This window comes from Odocoileus virginianus, chromosome 13 (assembly GCF_023699985.2).
Source record: "Odocoileus virginianus isolate 20LAN1187 ecotype Illinois chromosome 13, Ovbor_1.2, whole genome shotgun sequence".
In the NCBI taxonomy this organism is placed as follows: Eukaryota; Metazoa; Chordata; class Mammalia; order Artiodactyla; family Cervidae; genus Odocoileus; species Odocoileus virginianus.
The window spans coordinates 62,363,436-62,386,469 of record NC_069686.1 but is presented as its reverse complement, the minus strand read 5'-3'; the positions used below and the strand labels follow the sequence as shown (position 1 = coordinate 62,386,469).

Sequence of the window (23,034 nt, the reverse complement as noted above, 5' to 3'; positions counted from 1 at the left end):
TATTGAAACATGCAATATCGAAGTCGTCTTTTAATACTTATTTCTCTCTTCAGTTCTGTCACTTTTTGTGTTATATATTTGGGGGCTCTGTTCTTGAAAGTGAAAGTTGCTCAGTCATGTCCAACTCTTCGCAACCCTATGGGCTATACAGTCCATGGAATTCTCTAGGCAAGAATACTAGAGTGGGCAGCCTTCCTTTCTCCAGGGGATCTTCCCAACCCAGGGACTGAACCCAGGTCTCCCCCATTGCAGGCGGATTCTTTACCAGCTGAGCCACCAGGGAAGCCCTTGAATCCTGGAGTGGGCAGCCCATCCCTTCTCCAGCGGGTCTTCTCGGCCCAGGAATCGAACGGGGGTCTTGACCTTTTTGTGTCATATATTTGGGGGCTCTGTTCTTAGGTGCCTATAATTACGTCTTTCTGATAAATTGATCCTCCTGTCAATGTAAAATGTTCTTCTTTGTCCCTGATAGCACTTTTTGTCTTGAAGTCTATACTGTCTGATGTTAGTATAGCCACCCTAGGTCTCTTTTGAACACTTTTTTCCATGGATTATCTTTTTACATTCTTTTGCTTTCAGCCCTTGTGTCTTTGTGACTGAAATGAATCTCTTGTAGACAGCATATAGTTGGGTCTTGATTGTTTATTGAGCCTGGAAATCTCTTGTCATTTAACTGAAGTATTTAATTCCATTCATATTTAATGTACTACTAATAAGGTAGACTTTGTTTCTCCTATTTTATGTTGCTCTTTATGCTTTATATGTTATGACTTTTATTTCTCTGTTCTTCCAGTGCTGCCTTATTTTGTAATAAGCAGGTACTTTCTGGTGTGTAAGTTTAATTTTCCTGCTATTTTTTTAGGGAATTATTAGTGTTTGTTCTGGGGATTTCAATTAACATCTTAAATTATAGCACTTTAATTTGAATTATTATTCTTAATTTTAGGATTAAAAACTTTACTCCTACATAGCTCTGCTTTCTCCTCCTTTGTTGCTGTTCTTTGCATGAATATTACATCTTCGTACATTATAAGCTATCCAGCATATAGTTTTCTAATTACTGCTTTGTGTAAGCGTGCTTTTAAGTCATGTAGGACCAGAGGAGAATTAACAGTAACAAAGTAAGTAAATGTGTGCTGTATTTTATATTTACCTGTGTTTTGTATTTGTTGTTGTTTAGTCGCTAAGTTGTGTCCAACTCTTTTGTGACCCCATGGACTATAGCCTGCCAGGCTTCTCTGTCCGTGGGATTTCCCAGATGAGGATGGTGGAATATTGGTTGTCATTTTCTTCCCTGGGGAGTCTTCCCGACCCAGGGATTGAACCCCAGTTTCCTGCATCGGCAGGCAGATACTTACCACTGAGCCCCCAGGGAAGCCCGTGTTTTATGTTGGCCTTTGTAGGGTCAGTCACCTCTTGTTATCTGCGGGGGATTGGCTCCAGGACCCACTGTGGATGTCAGAAGTCCACTGATGCCTCAGTCTGTTTTATAGTTGGGATAGTATTTGCGTATAACATGTGTACACTTTAAATCATCTAGATTACTTATAATAATACCTGCTACAGTGTAAATTCTATATAAATAGTAGCTGGCATGTGGAAAAGTCAAGTTTTCGTTTTCAGTTCAGTTGCTCAGTTGTGTCCGACTCTTTGCGACCCCATGGACCACAGCACGCCAGGCCTCCCTGTCCATCACCAACTCCCAGAGTTTAACCAGCCTCATGTCCATCGCGTCGGTGATGCCATCCAGCCATCTCATCCTCCCTGTCCATCACCAACTCCCGGAGTTTAACCAGCCTCATGTCCATCGCGTCGGTGATGCCATCCAGCCGTCTCATCCTCTGTTATCCCCTTCTTCTCCTGCCCTCGATCTTTCCCAGCATCAGGGTATTTCATTTGGAACTTCCTAAAATTAAAAAAAAATATTTTTTGATCCACTGTTGGTTGACTCCCTGGATGTAGAACCCACAGATATGGAAGGCTGACTGAACTTTTCCTCATGTTCTTTATGTCTTCATGTGAATCTGGGCTATTGTATTGTGTTCTTTCATTTAAAGCTGAAGGAATCTGTTATTTTATTTTTTTGCTTATTGAGAAATGTCTGAAATTCTCCTTCATATTCTCCTACTACCCAGGTCTGCACTTTATTATATTGGTAGTATGGCTTCATGTAAAGACTGAAATACCTTTGGTCCAGAGAGGCTTCCCTGCTTCATTTTTTGAAGGGTAATTTTCTTGGGTATAGAATTCTTGGCTGAGATTTTTAGTTGTAGGACTTATATTCCCACAACTGTCTGATTTCCATTGTTTTAAATGAAAAATCAGTTGTTGGTCTTATTGGGGAGCCCATGTATTGTGACAGATAGGTGGCTTCTTAATTGTTGTTTTCAAAGTATTCTCATGTTTTGTTTTGTTTTTTTAATTATTTATTTTGGTTGTGCTGAGTCTTCATTGCCGCGCTTGGGCTTTCCCGAGTCGCAGTGAGTGGGGCCACTCTTGGCTGTGGTGCGTGAGCTTCCCACTGCAGCGGCCTCTCCTGTTGCAGGGCACGGGCTCTGGGCACAGAGGCTTCAGGACGATAGTGCATGGGCTCCGTAGTTGCGAGTCGCAGGCTTCATTGCTCTGCGGCATGTGGGGTCTCCCCAGAGCAGAGATTGAACCTGTACCGCCTGCTTCGGCAGTTGGACTTTCCTCTGCCGTGCCACCGGGGAAGTCGGCCTCTAGGTCTTTTCTTTTAGTGCTTTGCTTGTCATGTGTCTGGGTTAGAATCTCTCTAAGTTTATCCTATTGCAAGCTTGTTGAACTTCATGAATCTGGAACGTTTTTGATAATTATTTCTTCACATATTCTTTTTGTGCTTTTTCCTTTCCTGTCTCCTTCTGGGATTCCCATTGAGTGTATGTGGGTATAATAAAAAGATAATCTCGTGGGCTCTGTTTATTAGTACCCTTTCCTGTTCATTTTTCTTGTGTTTTTCAAACATGACAGTGTCAGTGACTCATCTTCAAGTTCGCTGCTGCTTTGTTCTCTGAGATCCCTCAAGTCACTGGTGAGCCTCTAGTGAACTTTTAATTTCAGCTGTCTGTGAATTTTGAGGATTTCCGTGATTCTCTCTTGGGTTTTCTGTCTCTACACATTGATATTCTCTGTTTGGTGAGACCTTGGTTCTTATATTTTCCTTAATTCTTTAGAAATAATTTCCTTTATTTCTCTAACTATATTAATAGTGGTTGATTTCAAGTATTCATCTCGTTAGTCCTTTAAGGTTAGTTTCTGTGACTGATTTTTTTCCCCTGCGTGTGGGCCGTATTTACTTGTTTCTTTATGTGTCTCATAAGTGTCTTGTTGAAACTGAACACTTAAGATTATGCATTGTGACAGTTTTGAAAATCACATTCTTCGCCTCGCCTCAGCCCTGCTGTTGTTGGTGCTTACCGTTTTTGTTGCTCACGGCTGACTTACTGACCTCATAGTTCTGTGAAGTCTGTATATTTGGGTGTGTGTGGCTACTCTTGTCCTCTCTGCTTGGCTGGGTTAGTGTTGCGCCGATGATGAGGTTTCCCTCTCATTGCCCTCGCTGGAGGCTCTCTGTGTTGGGGCAGAGTTTCAGTGTTACGGCAGGCGGTTTATGCATTTCTGCCTTTAGACCTCTTTGCTGCCGCTTGTGCAGGGTCTCAAGGTCAGCCAGAGGTGAGACGTTAGCGCTGTAGTCCTTCTTGGGCATGCCCACAGCCTTGCCCATGTATGTGGTCTTGTACATTCCCAGTCATTTGTCAGAGCTTTTCAGAGTTTCCTGAGAACATCTCCTCTCCCATTTTTTCCTTGTAAGTTTTTTTTTTTTTGTCAGTTTCTTTGCCTGGAATGTTATTGCCATCTCAGGCAGCTGCCCTGTTAAACAGTTGTGAATTCTTTTGACTGTGGCCTCAGGAAGAAAGATCTCTCACTGAGCATGCTCTGAGTGAGGTCAGGTAAAGACAAGCCCTGTGAAGGGGGGCTCAGGAATATGCCAGACAGATCATCAGGAAATGACAGTTCTCTGGGAACGGGGATTTTTTTAAGGGTCTCCAGACTTGTTCAACTCAGAATTTCTAGTGGTTGTGAGTCTGCTGGTTTTCAAACTGCCATGATTGTGAGGCTGTTCCTTTTCAGCCTGAGTTGAAAATGGAAATAGGGCCCTTCCAAAGCAATGGAAAGCTTGCTGTTCTTACCAAGATTCAGCCTTTTTGTTTGAAAAATGCCTGGATTGTTACAAGCCTTTGTTTAATTCCCAGAGTTTTGGAAAACTTGATTTTGTCCGATTTTGCTGATGTTTTCTTTGCTTCCTTGAAGGAACAAATTTTCGAAGGTTCTTAGGTACCTTTTTGAAAGGATCCTCCCCCGTTTGCTTTTATGACTATAATATTTTCTCATTTATTCGGAGATGTAAATAATATATTAGAAACTGTTCATAGTCTCTCCTCTAAGTTGAGGGGCTTCCCTGAGAGCTCAGCTGGTAAAGAATCCGCCTGCAATGCAGGGGACACCGGTTCAATTCCTGGGTCAGGAGGATCCGCTGGAGGAGGGATAGGCTCCCCACTCCAGTATTCTTGGGCTTCCCTGAGAGCTCAGCTGGTAAAGAGTCTGCCTGCAATGCAGGGGACACCGGTTCAATTCCTGGGTCAGGAGGATCCACTGGAGGAGGGATAGGCTGCCCACTCCAGTATTCTTGGGCTTCCCTGAGAGCTCAGCTGGTAAAGAATCCGCCTGCAATGTGGGGGACACCGGTTCAATTCCTGGGTCAGGAGGATCCGCTGGAGGAGGGATAGGCTGCCCACTCCAGTATTCTTGGGCTTCCCTGAGAGCTCAGCTGGTAAAGTCTGCCAGCAATGCGGGAGACCTGGGTTCAATCCCTGGGTTGGGAAGATCCCCTGGAGAAGGGAGATGCTCACCACTCCAGTGTTCTGGCCTGGAGAATTCCATGGACTGTGTGGTCTCTCCTCTCAATTGAAGTGTTGGGGTATCCGTGTGTTCAGTTTAGTCTTGTCCATACTAGAAGTTTTGCTGATGCATTATAATCCTTGGTTACCTGCTCACATTGAAGAGTAGCAGACTGAAAAGCCAGTTATAAGCTGAGTGTATAGGTAGAGTTTGTTTACCATGAGATTGCTAGTATTTGCTTTTAGGAAGTTATTTTAAATTTATATTATAAGCTATTCTAAGAAGGAATAATTTGATCACAGTTTTGCAGTAAAATAAACACCTATTGGATTGAGTTGAATATAAAATTTAAATTCAGAAAAACCAGGGTAAAAATGATATTGGATTATTTGTCAAACTAGTGAAGAAATTTATTTTATATTTGAGATCCAAAGATTTAAAATTTAAAAAGTGCAAAAACTTGGTGGCTTTAGCAGGTAATCATTAGCTATGTATTCAGTGTCTCTGATCATAGAAAACTCACCTGTTAGACTTGTGCAGATTGATAGGTTCCAAAAGAGGCGTTTTGTGTAGCTGTGCTCAGAGCAAGTAGACGAAAGCCGTTCTTAAGGGAGGTTTATTGGTGTTGAACTGTCACGAAGCCAGGTTACTGCTCCCTGGAGGTGACCATCTTGACAGGAGCCGTGGCCTAGGCATTACTGAGCAGTGAAGAGGGCAGCCGTTGAGATAGGAACACGAAAGCAGGGGGAAGGCCTGTCCGCTGCCTGAAGTAACTCTCAATTAAGGTGCAGGTGCCAACAATGGTAATCATTTTAGCATTTTCAGGCCTGGTTGTTGGGCCTGCTGGTTATGGCTAATGTGGCCACAGTGAGTAGGCGTCACCTGAGGTCTACATAGAGTCTGCAGACACTTCCACAGTTGACATGGATAATGGTGAATACTGTTCTGGGAATGGAAGAAATACTCGCCCCCTCCCAGTGATTTCAGGGAAAACCAGCTGGAGATCTCCTTTGTCCCTGCTGGGCAGACTTGTAGGCCTGCTCACATCAGAGGGTATAGTTGTGACTCAACAAAGTGGTAGCTTGGTCAGGGCAGGCCCTGGCAACCTGTATAGGGATATATTTATGGGCTTGTTAAGCCATTGGGAGTCTTTGTACTCAGAAAAGGGAAGGTGATGGACATCATAAGAACTTGATTCTAAGACATCTTGCCAGATTTTCAGTGAAACCTGGAGTAGAAAGTGAGTGGTAGTGTTACTCATCTAGTCCAGGGGCAATAAATAGATCTTTAATTCAGTGCCCACTGTGATTCATTGGTGATAGCTGTCTGGAGCAGTTCTGAGGAGGCTTCTGAGGGTGCATCTGGGCTTACCTGGAGAGATGGGTTAAAAGATCACTATCTGTCATGAAATGGGAAGCAGGAGAGGCAGTGCATCTGGCCAGTTCACCTTCATTTCACCCCTGTTCACTGATGCGCATTTTGGGTCCTCTGGATCTTAGAATGCCACAGGGTAAGTAGGCTAGAATGAAGTGTAGAGGTAAATAGGTGCTCTAGATGGTGGAAACTTTCCAGTCTCAGCACCTAGGTAGCTCAGTGCTGGCCCAGTGAATGAATGCATGTGTGAGCTGACACTGGAGTGTGTGAACCACCTAGCTTTCCACCTTTAGGGTGGGGGCAGCAGCAGGTACCAGCCCTCTTAAGTGGTGATGTCACCCTCTTGCCTGACAATGTTTGGTGTGCACAAAATACCAAAGATGATACAGGTCCCATCCCTACTCCTAAAGGGCTTCCATCCTGATTGGAAAGGAAATCAAACTTGTTTGAAGTGATTAGCACTTGTATGACAGGCTGGTTTGTAAGAAAGTGCTGATATTTCTAGTCTGGTCCCTGAAATGGGTGGCACAAGTTTGAATGCAAAAATGCATGACTTTATAATCTCAGCCTTTATGCTTATTCCAGCATACCTGTAATTTGCTCAGAAAAGCCTCTTTTTTCTTGACTACAAGGTAGGGTTCCAACACATCCCAGTTCTTCGCATTTCTGATGTCAGTAGGATGGAATATTTGGACTAGTTAAGGAGTTTCGCTGCTTTCAAAATGTCAAAATGAAAGTGATCCATTAATAGAAAATATGTGTCATGTGGATTTTTAAGCTGAAGATTATCCAGTCACAACATTTACTTTTAGAGAAATTACAGCATTTTTTTTAAAAATAAGCAAAAGTCACAGAAAAAGCTTTGTATTGTATCAATGCATACTGAAAATCTGTAAGTTATCAGCAGTATGTGCTTAGAAATAGGAGAAACAAATACTTTTCATGATGCATGCATTTTGTTTGGAGATGACAGTCAGTTTAATATAATGTCTGATAGCCTGGCCTCTGATTCTTACTCTTGGGTCTGGCATCACCGCCCTGACCAGCTGTGTCACTTTAAGTAAAGGGACCAATAAGGAGAAATCTAGACCCTTCTGTGAAATGGGTATGATAATACATAATTTCTTATACAGCTGTTACAAGAATTGAAGGAGATCTTCCAGTTGGAGCCGTGAAGTCAGTGCTTGGCTTGAAACAAGCGTGGCTCATTTCCTGTTGGCATAGATACTGTTGTTATTAGATGGGTCTCAGTGAGTAAGACTCAACTTCACATTAGTGTAAAATATAACTGTAAACAATGATGGCTAATTGTTTATATATATATATTTTTTCATACAGGTTGAATGTAATTTTTACAAAATTTGATGAAGTCCAAAAATCTGGAAACATGATACAATCTGCGAATGGTGAGTAGAAAAAGCAACCATTCTACTTGTGCTTTTTCAGGTTTGCTTTTAGCCTAAGAAATGCTATCTTCTGATTCTGAACAGCTGGATTTGATATTGTACTAAGCATTTCTAGGTGTGAGCATTTAATCTCCGTTTACCACCTTCCCAGGCTGGAAACGATGGCCTTGTCATTGACTTTCTTCCATAACCTACACTGAATCCATTAGCTAATCTTATTGGCTTATTTTAAAAATGCATCCAGAATCCCAAAGATTCCCGGTGTAAGCACTACTCTTCTTCTGGTTCAGGGCATTGTGGCCTTTTACCTGCACCCTTGTGGCAGCTCCTAACCAAGATGCTTGGTTTTACTCTCTCCTAACACCCAAAGCCTGTTTTCACTCAGCAGCTGGAGCGATCCTTTTAGAATGCAGTGCAAGTGATGCCAGTCCTTTGTTCATTCAGAATCCTCCAAAGATTGCCCAGCTCAGGGGCTCGTGGGGTGCTGCTGGGCCCTGTTTGGTCTGGTGCATCCCCCCATTCTGGGATCATCTTGTATTGTTCTTCTCAAAAGTTCTCTTGGCTCCAGCCCATTGGCCTCCTTGATAATTTGTAACATTTTACATTTGTCCTGCTCCAGGGCCTCTGTGCTCCTGATTCCTTTTGCTGGAGACACTTGCCCCTGGCTGTCTTTGAGGGCTGCCTTCTTGCCCCATCCAGGTCTCAGCTGCAGGCTCCCTTCATTACACAGGCGTCAGGATCAGCATCCCCCGTGTTGTGAGGGGATGCACTCTGCGCTCATCCTGCTTGGTTTTCCTTCTTAATGTATATTACTGCAAAAACACCTTTTTGTTTGTTCATGAGAATAAGAACTTTGTTTTATTCTCTTCTTTATCCTAGTGCCTTTTGGGAATCATCAAAAAGTCTGTTGCCATCAAGAACGTTTTTAGTCTTGGATACCTCATTGTATCATAGCCATTTCACAATTGCTGGGGATCTTAGATCATAGCATAGTTTTTACATTTCGAGGTTGTTTAAAAAGTTTGAGTGATTTCTCCCAGAGTGACACGGTACCTAAAGGCAGAGTAGGAACAGAGTCCAGGTCTTGTGACTCATGCCCCAGCTGCATACCCATTGTTGTCAGTAAGGAGTTGTCTTTAAATAGCTTGTTTCTTATAAAACACTTTCATTAACCCTCATTTCTTTTTTGTACATTTGTAAAAACATTATAGCATTCAAAAAAAGATAAATTACGATTTAGCTATCATCAACAAATTATTTTTCTTTTCTAATTAATTTTCCTGTAATTGTATAATTTATATTTAACCATGGCATAATTTATATTGTGTGTGCATATGTGTAGTTTGTGTGGTTTTCTAGTTTAAAACTTGCTGGCACCAAGATAGAAAGTACTGGGCAAGGTGGTAGGAGGGGTGGCAGAAACTGAGTTTGTGCTTCCTGACTTTATTGTATATGAGACAGCATCTCATTATAGTGCTGACCCTGGGGACAAAGACCACATCCACACTGGAGGCCTGCCTGGAAGATTTTATCAAGGCAAGGTAGTGCTCAGGAGTGTTCCGTTCTTTCTGACCTGTAGACTGTAGCTCCCCTCACCAGGCTGCTCTGTGTGTATACCTATACCTGTACATACATTAGTACACACACACATATACATATACACACACATATATACACACACATACATACACACACACATACACACATATACACACACATATACATACACACATACACACATATATACACACACACATATATATACACACATATACAGGGACATATACACACACACACACACACACACACACACACACACACACACTTCATGAGTATTTTTTCCTCAGTTTTATTGAGAAGTAATTGACATACACTGTATACTGCTGCTGCTGCTAAGTCGCTTCAGTCGAGTCTGACTCTGTGGGACCCCATAGACGGCAGCTAAGGACTATATACATTTAAGGCATACAGCATGGTGGATTGATTCACGTATACTTTGAATAGTCTATGATTTTTTCTTTTATTTTTATTTGTTTCTGGCCTCACTGCTATGGCGTGTGGGATCTTAGTTCTCCCAGCAGGGACTGAACCCACGGCTCTCGCATTGGAAGCACAGTGTCTTAACCCCTGGATCGCCAGGGAAGTCCCTATTCTATGAGTTTTAATGAACATGACAATATGATTTAGTCCAGCATCCTGTGGCTTTGGGTAGTTCTCAGCAATGTTTTAATCTAATTGTCTCGGTAAGAATATTGCCCCCAGTTTCCTTATTTTTGTGGAATATGTGTGTGTGTGTATGTCCATGTGTGTGTATGCATGTGGTATAGAGGTAGGGTTGAGGGTAAAAACAGTTCTGTTATGCATCTATATTTAAAATGACAGTTTGTAAGAACTTAACTCAAAATTTATTAGAGACTTGTTCAGCTTTTTACTGTAGAGGCATACTTAGGAGATACTATGGGTTTGGTTCCCGACCACTAAAATAAAGCAAATATTGCAATAAAATGGATCATGTGAAGAATTTCATTTCTCTGCACTTACAAAAGTTATATTTACACCAAACTAGTTGTTTTTAGTGTGTGATAGCATTATATCTGAAAAAAAAGGAAATGTATGTACCTTAATTAAAAAATACTTTATAGCTAAAAAAGGATACTAACCATCACCTTGACCGTTCAGTGAGTCATAATCATTTTAAGATAGTGACTTCAGTGATCACTGATCACAGATCACCGTAACAAATAGTACTAGTAATGGAAAAGTGGCACCGAGACACGAAGTGAGCAAGTGCTGTTTGGGAAAATAGCTTCAGGAGATTTGCACCTTGCAAGTTTGCCACAAACCCTTCAAGTGAAAAAAAAGAGGAAGGAGGGAAGGGAGGAGAGAACTTTGCTGTGTCTGCAAAGTTCAGTAAAACGAGGGACACCTGCTGGCTCGTATTCTTACGGTTTAACTGTTAGCGCCAGAATAGAATAAGGTAAAGGTGTGTGTATAAAGGCTTTAGAATCCCTAACCCAGACCGTTCAGTCTGTCATCAGTAACTTTGGGGGATCAGCAAGATGTGCTCACTGCTGTCTGCAAGCAGGAACGGCTTTGTCTCTCTCAGACGTGTGTTCTTTTCTTTTCCTCTTCCTGCCTGAGTGCCCTGGCTGGACGCTTTAAGTAAGAGTGGTGAGACGGAGCTCCTTGCCTGGTTCCCAGTCCTAGGGTTTTCATGACTGAGTTTGATGCTAACTGTAGGTTTTTGATAGTGCTCATTGATTGCTATTTATCTGAGTTTTTATCACAACTAGGTGTTAAGAGTTTTTTTCCAAAATCATCAGCATATTTTAAATATATAATTCATACCAAAAGAATTCACCTTTTAAAAGTGGTTCTTCATGTATTCAGAAAATCTTACACTTATCACCACTATCTAACCCCAGAATATTGTCATCAGCCCCAGGAAGCCTTGTGCTCATCAGCACTATTTCCCTTTCCTTCCAGTCCCTGACAGCCTACCTTCTATCTCTGCAGATTTGCCTGTTTTGGACATTTTGTATAAACAGAATCATATGGTGTATGGATTCTTTCACTTAACATGATGTTTTTAAGGTTTGTCCGCCTGGTGTGTGTGTGTATGTGTGTGTGTGTATATATATATATATGTATATATATATGTGTGTGTGTATATATATATGTGTGTGTGTGTATATATGTATGTATATGTGTGTGTGTGTACATATATATATATATATACATGCAAGTATTTCGTTTCTTTTTATGGCTGAATAATATTTCTTTCTATAACTATACTGTGTTTTATTTATCCACTCATTGGTTGAAGGACATTTGGGTTGAGCTTTGAGTTTTTCAGCTGTGGTCTTTTCAAGATTGTTTTGACTCTTCTGGGTTCCTTGCATTTCCATGTGGATTGTAAGGTTCTGATAGGGACTGTGTTGGACCTGTAGACCGTTTTAAGGAATATTGTCATCTTAGCAGCCTTCAGCCTTCCAGTCCATTAACATAAGATACCTTCCAGTTGATTTAGGTCTTGAAGTTATTTCAACAATGTTTTGTAGTTTTCAGCATACAAGTCTTGCACTGATTTTGTTAAATTTATTCCTGGGTGTTTCATTCTATTCATTCTATTTTTTGGTGGTATTGTAAATGGGATTGTTTTCTTCATTTTATTTTTGGGTTGTTTAGTGTCAGTATATAGAAATATGGTAGAATTTTATATTTGATCTTGTATTTGGCAGTCTTGTTCAGCTTGTTTATTCTCTTGATCTTCCCCTCCAGTGGCTTCCTTAGGATTTTCTGTTTACAAGATCATTTAATCTGTGAATAGAGATTGTTTTTTACTTTCTAATCCGGATGCTTCTTTGGCTTCTGTTGAGCCTGATGATATTGTGAGTTACATTGCTTGATTTTTTTTTGATGGTAAACTATTCTCTCATACTTGGAAATAACTTGGTCATAGTGTACAATTCTTTGTGTACAGTGTTGTGTTTGGTTTTCATTACGTTGTTGAGGAATTTTGCGTGTAACGTCATGAAAGAGGTTGGCCCACGCTTGTTCTCACTCTCCTCCCCCCAACTTGTCTGGCGTATTTTAGTGTCTTGCAGTAAAATCAGGCACACGTATGTCTCCATCTGGTTTTTCTCATTGCTTTGCCTCTCTCCTCCCCTATATAGCACTTCTCCTGAGTGGTTTGTGTTAAAAAAAAACAAAACAAAATTCAGCTGAGTAAATTTTACAATCTAGTTGGCTTTATTGAATGGGTCTTGAGTTGGGCAGCATCGCATCTGGTGAGTGTGAAAGGGAAAGATTTTTAAAGGCAAGACAAGGAGGTCGTGTTCAGAAGAGATTATTTCAGGCTAAAGTAATGCACCTGTGGGGGATGGGATGGGGCTGTTTGGTAGTGACCTCATCTTCCTTTGGGGGCTGGCGGACGCCCAGGAGACGGATGAGCTCAGTGGTGCAGGCCGGGAAATGCCCGGCCCACCACAGGACACTGCAGTCTAGGGGAGGTGGGCTCTCCACTCTGGTGGCGGGGCCTAGTGTAAGTGCCTGTGTTGGGCCTGTGGGTTGTTGTTTTTTTAACGTCTGTGTTTTGTGTCTCCGTCTCTTCACCTTGTAATCGCTCCTTGACCCTCTAGTCTCGTGGTTCCGTCGTGTCAGTGAGGCAGCCGCTGGCACTGTCAGCGGCTGACCGCTCTGCTGCTCCGCGCTGACATTTGCCAGGCTGCACTCACCTTGCCTCCTCTTGAGGCTCCCTTCCTCCTTGGCGCCTCTGGGCTCACCTCATTCTGACTTGTCACTGTTGTTGGGCTGTTCTTTCTAGATGTCCTTCCTTTGTTTAATGTCTGCAACTTAAATTCTGAAAGCTTGGTCCTAGGCCTGTTTCTTTCTCTCCTTTGGGTGGTAATTATGTATGACTGGAACTTCATTGACTAGCCAGATAAAGCACCTCTTGCCCACACTTTGTCTTAGTGTTACTAATCGATGTGAAGGAGCTGCCTGTCTGACATTTCTTCTTGTATTGGAGACATGTATCTAAATCCAGATTCTTATTCTTCCTCTTGTTCAAAGACAAAACCCCAAACACCTAAACACAACCTTGTCCTGGATCTTCTCTGTAGGTCTTCCACTGTCTGTCCAGGCGTGTAAATCCGGACATTCCTGTTGTCCCACAGGCCTCATCTCCCTCCCTGCCTGGGTGTGTCATCACTGGTTCGTGTCGGTGTTGACACTTCTCACCATCTCCAGCACTCTGATCCCATCTATCTGAAACCACCTGCTCACTGTCCTTCTGCCTTCTTCCTGCCCACCCCCACCCCGAGTCTGTTCTGTTTGTTGTAGGACATTGCCAAGAGGAGAACCAACCTTTTTCTCTTGATGAAAACTGTTTTGTGGTGGAAGAGATTGAGGCTGGAAGATCTCCTGTTTCCTTCACCCAGGACAGTGTTAAAAAACATTTAAATATTACCTGCACTGTCACTTTGATGTTCATTTGTAAAGTATTCACTTCTCGGAAGTCTGAGCAGATCAGACCTGCACTTTCCTGGAGGTGGACACGATTTGTAGCCAAGCTCTATGGACACATGGTGGGGTGGGTGCTGCTGAGCAAGAGGTCTTCTGACCACCCTTCCCTGTTCATTTCTTTGTTTGAAAAACATGAAGTGTACATTAACATGGGTAGATGAGAGTAATGGACCCCCATGTGGCCACCAGCCAACTTTACCAGTTGTCAGCATACGGCTTGTCTTGTTTTATCTCCCATCTGTCAGAAATAATGGGCTGTATGAAGAAGACCTAGAATACATTATGTCATTCAAGTCAGATTCAAGATGCGAGCACGGCCCTTTATATTGAGTATATTTTAGTAGAAACGTTAAAATAGAGAGTAAGCATCAGTTCCAGGTTAGGTATATTCTTTTTAGGAATTTTGCAAGTATTAATCTGAAAATATGCAGCCCATTGTTACCATCAGCTTCTAAGAACAGAGGGGAAAAGTTACATTTGGTTACTCTGTTCCAAGAGAAAGGAAAGGACATTAGTAATGCCAGTTAGCTCTGTGGTGATGGCAGCTGGAGAGGGTGGGCTTCAGTCCCATGAAGGGATTCGCTGGAAGAGTCTTTCCGAATACTTCTGTGTTGCTGGCAGGTTCTGCCTCCTGCCCTCCCTGCTCCCTTTTGTCCTTGTTTAGTCTTTTTACTATTTCAATTCATTGCTCTCAAGGTAACCCAAATCCTTCCCAGTCTGCTGCAGCCACACTCTGTCTAGCCCTGCGGCCTCATCTCGGTCTGGCCACCCCCTTGGGCCAGCTGTGGTTCCGTCTGTCCTCTTTATCCTTCCTCATAAGATCCTGGTACAGGGCTCTGCGGTCTCCTCTTAGGTCACCACCTCTCACTCTTTCCAGCTCAGCCGTGTGACTGAGCACATCGCTTCACTCCTGGGAGCCAGCTTGCTCCTTCGTTGTGCAGAGTAAGTGAGATCAGATGTCACATCTCCCAGTACTGCGCCTGGGATGGGGTTGGTGCTCAAAGTGATAGGTTTCTCCTCTCCCGCTCCATTTTTGGATATATTCATTTTTTCGTAATTATAAAGAACATCGTTTGAGAATAACTGTCATACTTCTGTTTCTTGTAGAGTATTGGATTATTTTGGAGTTGTTGTTGTTGTTCAGTTGCTAAGTCATGTCTGACTCTTTGCAACCCCATGAACTGCAGCACTCCAAGCTTCGCTGACCTAAACCATCTCCTGGAGTTTGCTCAAACTCATGTCCTTTGAGTCGGTGATACCATCCAACCATCTCATCCTCTCTTGCCCCCTTCTCCTGCTCTCAGTCTTTCCCAGCATTAGGATCATTTCCAATGAATCAGCTGTTGGCATCAGGTGGCCAAAATATTGGAGCTTCAGCTTTAAGCTTCAGTCCTTCCAATGAATATTCAGGGTTGATTTCCTTTAGGATTGACTGGTTTGATCTTCCTTGCAGTCCAAGGGACTCTCAAGTCTTCTCCATCACCCTACTTCAAAAACATTGATTCTTCGGTGCTCAGCCTTCTTTATGATCCAACTCTCACATCTGTACATTACTACTAGAAAAACCATAGCTTTGTACATGTTTAAAATTTAATGCACATGTTCTTTAACAGTAATCCCTTTCTAAAAAATGGTATCTTTGAGGTATAATTCACATTCCATACAATCAGCTCACTTAAAGTATTTAATTCAGTTGTATTTGATGTATTTACAGATATGTACAACCATCACCACGGTCAGTTTCAGAACATTTTTGTTGCTGCAAAAGAGAGACCTTTTTAGGTCTTTATCTGTCACCTCCTTATCTCGCTAACCTCCCCTCCATCCCTACATCCGGCAGTGGTGGCTAATCTACTTTATAAATTTGTCTTTTTTGGACATTTCGGGTAGATGGAACCATGCAATATGTGTTGATTTCTGTGTGGCTTATTTCACTTGACACAGTGTTTTCAGGGTTTGTGCATGTTGTGGAGTGCATCAGTGCCTCTCTTCCGTTGCTTGGCTGGACCACATTTTGTTTACTGTGTTCAGTAGACATTTGGATGGTTTCTTCCTTTTGGTATTGTGAATAGTTTATGAATTTTTGTTGCACATATGTTTTCAATCCTTTTGAGTATATACCTATAAATTGCTGGATCTTGTGGCATTTCTGTGTTCACAGAATTATTCCTCCTATTGAGGAACTATCAAACTGTTTCCCATCCCTATTTTATATTTCCACCAGCGATGTGTGAGGGTTCCATTTTCTCCACATCCTCTCCAGCAAAACAAAACATACACTGTTTTCTTTCTGTTTTAAAAAAATTAGTCATTGTAGTGGGTGTGAAGTGGTGTCTCATTATTTTGATTTGCATTTCCCTCATGATTAATGATGTTGAGTGTATTTTCATGTACTTGTTGGTGGTTTCTACAAACGATCTTATTTGGAAAAACTACTCAAGTCCTTTGCCCATTTCTAAATTGGTTTATTTGTGTTTTTATTGTTGAGCTATAAGAGTTCTTTTCATATACTAGATAATAAGACTCTTACTAGATACTTGATTTACAAATACTCTTTTTCCAATTTTTGGTTGTCTTTCACTTTCTTGGCATCTAAGGTTTTAATTTGGATGAATTCTAATTTATCTATTTTTGTTGCTGTTTCTTGTGAACAAGCTCCTTTAAGTAAGAAATAAAAGCTCTGGATTTCAGCTAAGTTGAAAGGAACTGTTAATGTAATAGCAATACACTTAGGGAAGAAATGGGTTTTGTCCTGGGTTGTAATTCTCTTGACATGTTCAAAATTATGTTTTAAGGTGTGTAATTGATTATATAAATGCCCAAGACTTCGTTTTTCACAAGTGTTAGACTTGTGACAAAAACAGCAGTGAAAAAGCATCTGAGCAGCAGTTGGGGGTGAGTGGCCTGGCTGTAATGGAATACTTCATCTTTGTGTGATTCTTTTTTGTTGCTAGGTTACCTGAAGGCCTTTGAGTTTTGAGTGGCAGGAATATGAGAGTTAAAAATATGTTGTTTTGTAGATGTTTCTTTTCTCCCATCTCCATGTAATTAGCAAACCCCTTGAAGCAAAAATTACAGTTTTTCCTTCTGTGGGTTTCAAAAAGCAAATTATTTTCTATGTACATTTTTAAATCATGCAGATGTGCGTATGCTCATGGGAGAATTGGATTTTCAGCATGAAAGAGCCAGTAATTATAGACTAGTCATTGTCCTTTATCTGCAGCCACTTAATGATCTTTAATTGGAGTTGATTGAAATGAGGCCCATAGATGTTAATTTGGTTAAAAATGTGCGTGCTTTTGAGTTTCTTGAGGAAGGCTAATATGTTTATGAGGAAAGAATGAAACTATCATGCTGGTTAAATCTATGAAAATTCTATAATAAATCTGTAGCTAAAGAAAAGTACTTATTTGCTGACAAACTATAAACTAGATAATAATCATAAAATTATTAACCCATACCCATATATCTAGGGTATCACTTTGCTGTAAAATGCAGCCTGCCTTCTTTTGTTTTACTAAAATAATTTGTTATTTGAAAAATGTTAGATATCATTTCCAAGTTGTTGGAAATGAGAAATGCAAGTGTGAAAGCAAATAGACTCAATGGTGAATTGTTAGCTTTAGGTAAGCTCTGAATTGTTGTCCAGTGTAGCTAGGACAAAGCTTTAATTTAAAGTCTTCGTTATTAAGAAGCTAAACCATTATTGTGTGTATTTTAAACTGATTGTGAACGAGTGGATCGAGTGCTGATCATGGGCTCCCCCTGCTTGTTGATTAGACTCTGCACATTGCAAGGCTTGGGACTCTGGTTCAGTGTCTTAGGAAAGTGTTTCCATAGTCACGGCTGCGGGATGATATATCACAAGACTGGCAAGCTTGCTGTGCTGCCCAGGGAGACCCCCCCCAGGGTAGCCTGGAAGAGACTGTTTCTGATGCCAGCTTCACTAGCTCAAGCTGCAGGTGGCAGCTTCCTCTGTCGTCCTCCGTGTGGAAGTAAGATAGCCTTTGTACTTCATTCTTATTGAAAGTTTATGTTAAGAAATTGTCTGTTTCCATGGGGCGGGGGTTGATCAAGTAGTTGGTTAAAATTTTTTCCATACCATTTTTAAAGATGGTTCTTGCCATCCTTAGCCTCCAACGAATAAAAATAAATGAAAAAAAAGAAAAAGAAAAAAAAATAAACGCATTGCATTTGCCAGGAAAAAAAAAAAATAAAGGACGGTTCTCTGACATGAGTACCGTCAGCTAGAGAAGGCCCCTGCTCCTTGAACAAGTCACTGTTCTGTATAGGGGCGGCTTTTATTTTGGAATGGGGCGGCCGCTGTCCTTGGTGCTCGGAGCGCTGGAGAAGCCTGTGGGTGGAGAGTTTGCTGAGGCGTCAGTGGCTCTGAGCAGGTGTAGCTTTCAGAGCAGTGTTTTCACTTGTCCCTCCATCACTGACAGTCATGACCACTGGGAAAGGTAGGCTGTTCTAATATATTCTGGAAAGTGTTTGTAATTACTGCTGTTTAACTCAGAAAAAAGATTTTTAGGGTATTTTATCATTGCTTTGATAATTAAATATCATGGGTGAATCAGGCAAATAATTGTTATGACTGTTTGCATTGAGGCAGGGAAAAATTATGAAACTTGCGGCTCTGTTAATGTTAATGTTGACCCTCAAGGACTAGGAGAGAGGAATTGGGCATCGGAGGCTGAGATTAGCTGTGTTTTCATCAGCCTCTGTTTGTTTATGTGCTTTTAACTTTTGCCCTGTCTCTTGTAGTCACAGTAAACAGCTCATGAAAGTAAATTCTTTTGTGATTACAAGACATTTGTTAGTAAGGATAGGCTGTCTTGAAAGTAATCTACTGGTTGGAAATCTCTATGGTTTTCCAACAGAGGGTAGAAAAAAGCACATATAAATCAGAGTAGTGGAGGGGTTGCATCTTTCTTGAGAATCATTGTGTAAAAATTTTTCCTTTTTAAAGGTTTGCATTTTTTAAATGTAAAAATGGAACTGGAGAACTATGGAAGAGGCATTGTATATCACAGGTCTTAATTGATTAGCCTTTGGTCTTTCCACGGAAGTTTTGCCCAGGTTTTGGGAACATTGAGAGGATGCGAAAGAGCTCCATGTGAACAAGGTTTGTGTTGGAAGAAGAATGCTGTGGCCGTGATGTGAGTCACCTGTATCCACGTCTTGCTTTCCGGTGGGACGGGTTTCCTGGCAGGCTTTTAATTTGTTGTCTCAGGGTTTCCAAACCCTTCAGCTGAAGCAGGTGTTATACAGAGTAAATTGTGCACAGTAACAAGTGTTCGTTTGTCTCCCCGTGGGGAAGCTGGCTGCGTGCAGCTCATCTGCTCTGTGTTCGTTCTTTTGTTGTGGACGACGAAGGCGTGTATATGCCTTCTGAAACTTAGTTTGGTTGAGTTTGCTGAATTCTGGGTTATGCTTGTTAATTATATTTTAAAACTGAGAATTGAAAGCGTATACTGCTGGTGCTCATTTTTATCTCCCTCCTCATTACAGTATTCTGTAATCAGGTTAAGTTCCTGTAGGAAATCAATACCCGGGCAGGAGAGCTAAATAATTCATGTTCTGAAGTGACCTCTTTCAGAACCCGTCATCTGAGGATTTGGAAGTGTGTTACTTAGAAGTAGCATTTGTTTTATGTTGTATTTTAGATTTTTTTTTTTTTTAAACAACAGGGAAATACAATTATCTAGTTGATCACTTTATGTTCAAGACTATGGAGAAAACCTTATGGCTCTGAGTTTAAAATAAAGACTATTCTCTCACTTGGTAATTCGTTTGAAATGACCTACACCTCTGTAGTCCTGTCACCTGAAATGCAGGCTTTGAAAGCGCTGGCACCTGGTACCCTGGGAGCTGCAGCTTCAGTGGGAGACAGCAGGTAAACGCTGCCCGTTGTAGCAGGGGCGTGTTCGTATCCTCCTCTGTCAGCCCGTCTTCAGTAAGGAGCCCACAGCAGTCTGCAAAATACAGTGCCAACCATTTTCTACTATGGTGGTGTGTGTTTTAGTATTTTCAAAGCGTTTTCCGAAATGTCTTTTGTTTGTTTTTATTTTCAGATTTTCCCAGCAGCCCCATGAGGAGGAGGTGGGGGGGAGACGGGAGGTTTGAGTTCTCTAGATGGGCTGGCAGCCCTGGACTTGGCCATCTTAGACCTACCTTCCTGCCAGCAAGTGTCCACCCAGCTGTTGTGATAAAATCCTGACTTTAGTTTGTTGTTTTGATTCTGAAATTGTGCCATTTTTAATATAGATGCCTTAGGGAACAATTAAAATCTGTAAGCATTCAAAGAGCTATTATTAAAATAGGCATTAGCCTGTTCAGACAAATAAGTGTTTTAGACACTGTGAAAATATGCCATCCCTAATCAGTTGTTCGCTCAGTGATGGATGGTTGGGGGGGCGTGTGGGGTGTTCTGGGATTGGAAATCATCATATGAAGGTGGTGAGTTTGTTTTTGAAAGCAGTGTGGTATTCTTGCAGGGGGAAGTGCAGGGGAAGATGGCAAGGGCCTTCTAGGCCATGCTAACAAGCTGAGGCTTTTGTTGCAGGCTGTTCACGTCTCAGATTTCAACTTTAAAAAACTGGGGAGAATTAAAAAGAATTCATTTGAATCAGTTCTAATGAGATGGATGAAACTGGAGCCCATTATACAGAGCGAAGTAAGCCAGAAAGATAAAGACCATTACAGTATACTAACACATATATATGGACTTTAGAAAGATGGTAACGATAACCCTATATGCAAAACAGAAAAAGAGACTCAGATGTATGGAACAGACTTGTGGACTCTGGGAGAAGGCGAGGGTGGGATGTTTCAGGAGAACAGCATTGAAACATGTGTATTATCTAGGGTGAAACGGATAACCAGCTCAGGTTGGGTACATGAGACAAGTGCTCGGGCCTGGTGCACTGGGAAGACCCAGAGGGATCGGGTGGAGAGGGAGGTGGGAGGGGGGACTGGGATGGGGAGTACATGTAAATCCATGGCTAATTCATATTAATGTATAACAAAAACTACTGTAATGATGTAAAGTAATTAGCCTCCAACTAATAAAAATTAAAAAAAAAAAAAAAGTGAAAGCAAGAAGCTTCTTTTGTAAGAAGCTTGAAACTACGTATTTTTTAAAGACTCCTAGAGATTGCTAGAGTAATTAAAAGTACTTTAATAATTCCAAAAAAAAAAAAACCTGGGCAGAGACTGAGGCAGGGTGAAACTTTAATGGTACCGCATCACGACAGCCAAAGAGCTCCATCCTCTCTCTCATTTCAGAAAACAAGGGACACTAACACCAGTTAGAAAAAAAAGAAAATTAAAATGATGTCGTTTAGAATAAATGCTGGCCTTTTAAGTGAAATAAAGTTACCTCTGAGAAGTTTGCAAGTTTTTCCTTAAAGTTCTCAGTTTGGTGCAGACTGGTTAAATTATCCAAAAACTGTCACCTGTCCTGCAAGTAGATTTGGGGTCTAGGTGACTGAATCATAAGTGGACAAGTGTGAGTAGGTGTGTGGACTTCAGAATCCCTTTGTCTGAGTGTGTGTGTGTGTAGGGGGGCCTGGGCGGGTGGCTGGTCTGTGAGCCCCGGTTTCCTCGTGTTCCAGGTGGGGGAGGTCAGTGATTTCTGTGCCTCTGCGAGGAGTGAATGAGGTGATGCATGTAGTCAGTTGGCATGGCCCGTAAATACTGTCTTGTATGTTATTGGGGTGCAGTGGTGGAGAGTCTGCCTGCTAAGGTAGGAGATGCAGGAGGTTCAGGTTCGATTCCTGGTTTGGGAAAATCCCCTGGAGGAGGAAATGGCAACCTACTCCAGTGTTCTTGCCTGGAAAATCCCGTGGACAGAGGAGCCTGGTGGGCTGCAGTCCGTGGCATTGCAAGGAGTTGGACATGGCTTAGTGCCTGAGCGCACACAAACCTGTTATGGGGACACAGTCTAATGGGAGGGGAACGTTGGATTTAGGTTTTGAAATGATGCGGTTGATGTTTTTGTTTAGATGTGAAAGTTCCCTCCAGAGAAACAAGATAGAGAATCAGATGTAGAATAAGGTATCTTAAAAAGAAGCTGCCTGTCTGTGCCCCTGTCTTGGTCTCTACCACCACCAGGCTCCGTGGGGTTTGCAGATCCTAGGGCTGGAACAGGGAGTACAGGCAGTGAGCCTGGGTGTCCTGTAGCGCCAGACAGTAAGAACACGCGCTGACAAAACAGAAGTGACGGAGGTTTGTCAGCGGCCACAGGCAGCAGCCACGGACTAGAGCGAGAGCAGTTTGAGCCGTGAAGCGGCGCTGGATTCTGACCCAGAGTGTGAGTGTTGATGAGGCTGTACTGACGCGTGTCAGTGACCAAGTGTATAAGCAAGGCCCCGTGCAGAATGAATGAGAAGGGTTTCTGTGGCCGTCCCCCCGGAGGCAGGGAGCGTGACTCCTGGCTTTCTGTGCGCTGTGTGTGGTGTCACCTTCGCGGGGGACAGTGCCCTTCCAGAGGCGGACCCGACACACACCTCCTCGGCCAGGTGACTGGGGTCCGCGTCAGCGGCCGTGTCAACCATTTGTGCTCTGGACAAGATGTGAGGAGAATGGCATTTTACCTCTGAGCATCTTCTTTCTCAACCCGTAAGCTCTGTCTACACTTGGAAACCTCAGGCAAACCCAAGTTGAAGGATTTTCTGTAAACTCTCCTTGAACTGTCAAGGTTGTCTAGAACAAGGAAGTTGAGAAATGTCACAACCCAGAGGAGCGTGGTGGTGATTAAATGTCGTGTGGTGTCCTGGATAGAGTCCTGGGACAGAGAAAGGATGGTGGGGAAAATAGGGAACTCTGAGAAAACCTGCTTGTGGACTTCGAGTTAATAATGTTGTATCAGTATTGGTTCATTAATTATACCAAATGTCCCAGACTGTTATTTATGTTAACAACAGGGAGACAGGGTGTGGGGGGTCGGGGACCCCCTGCACTGTCTTCACAACTTTTCTGTAACTTGGATCCTATTTGAAAATAGAAGCTTCATTAAAACCCCAAACCGGGAATACCCTAGTGCTCCAGGGGCTGGGACTCCGAACTTCCATTGCACGGGGGCTGGGGTTTGGGGGAACTAGGATTCCATAAGCCTCCATGGACAAAACAAAACAAAACAAAAATGAAACAAAATGCTGGAAAGTAGTAAGGGAGCTGGGTAGAGAAGCTTTTAATCTCACTTTGTTTTCTTCTAATATTTCAATTATTTAACCACGTTTATACGTTTGTAGATTTTGTTCTTCTGAAAGAGGCTGCAGAGTTCGTCTCGGTGGTGGCGTTCACT

General features: G+C 42.2%; 1 protein-coding gene across 29 annotated transcripts in view; it reads left to right on the top strand.

The window, feature by feature from the left end:
- The window catches only part of CLASP1 (cytoplasmic linker associated protein 1), a 268,492-nt gene that overhangs the window by 112,955 nt on the left and 132,503 nt on the right, over positions 1-23,034 (top strand). For all 29 annotated transcript variants that reach the window (XM_070476332.1, XM_070476358.1, XM_070476337.1 and 26 more), the window contains one exon: positions 7,630-7,697. In XM_070476332.1, coding sequence (XP_070332433.1) covers positions 7,630-7,697 — 68 coding nt within the window. The remainder of the gene's footprint in view (positions 1-7,629; positions 7,698-23,034) is intronic.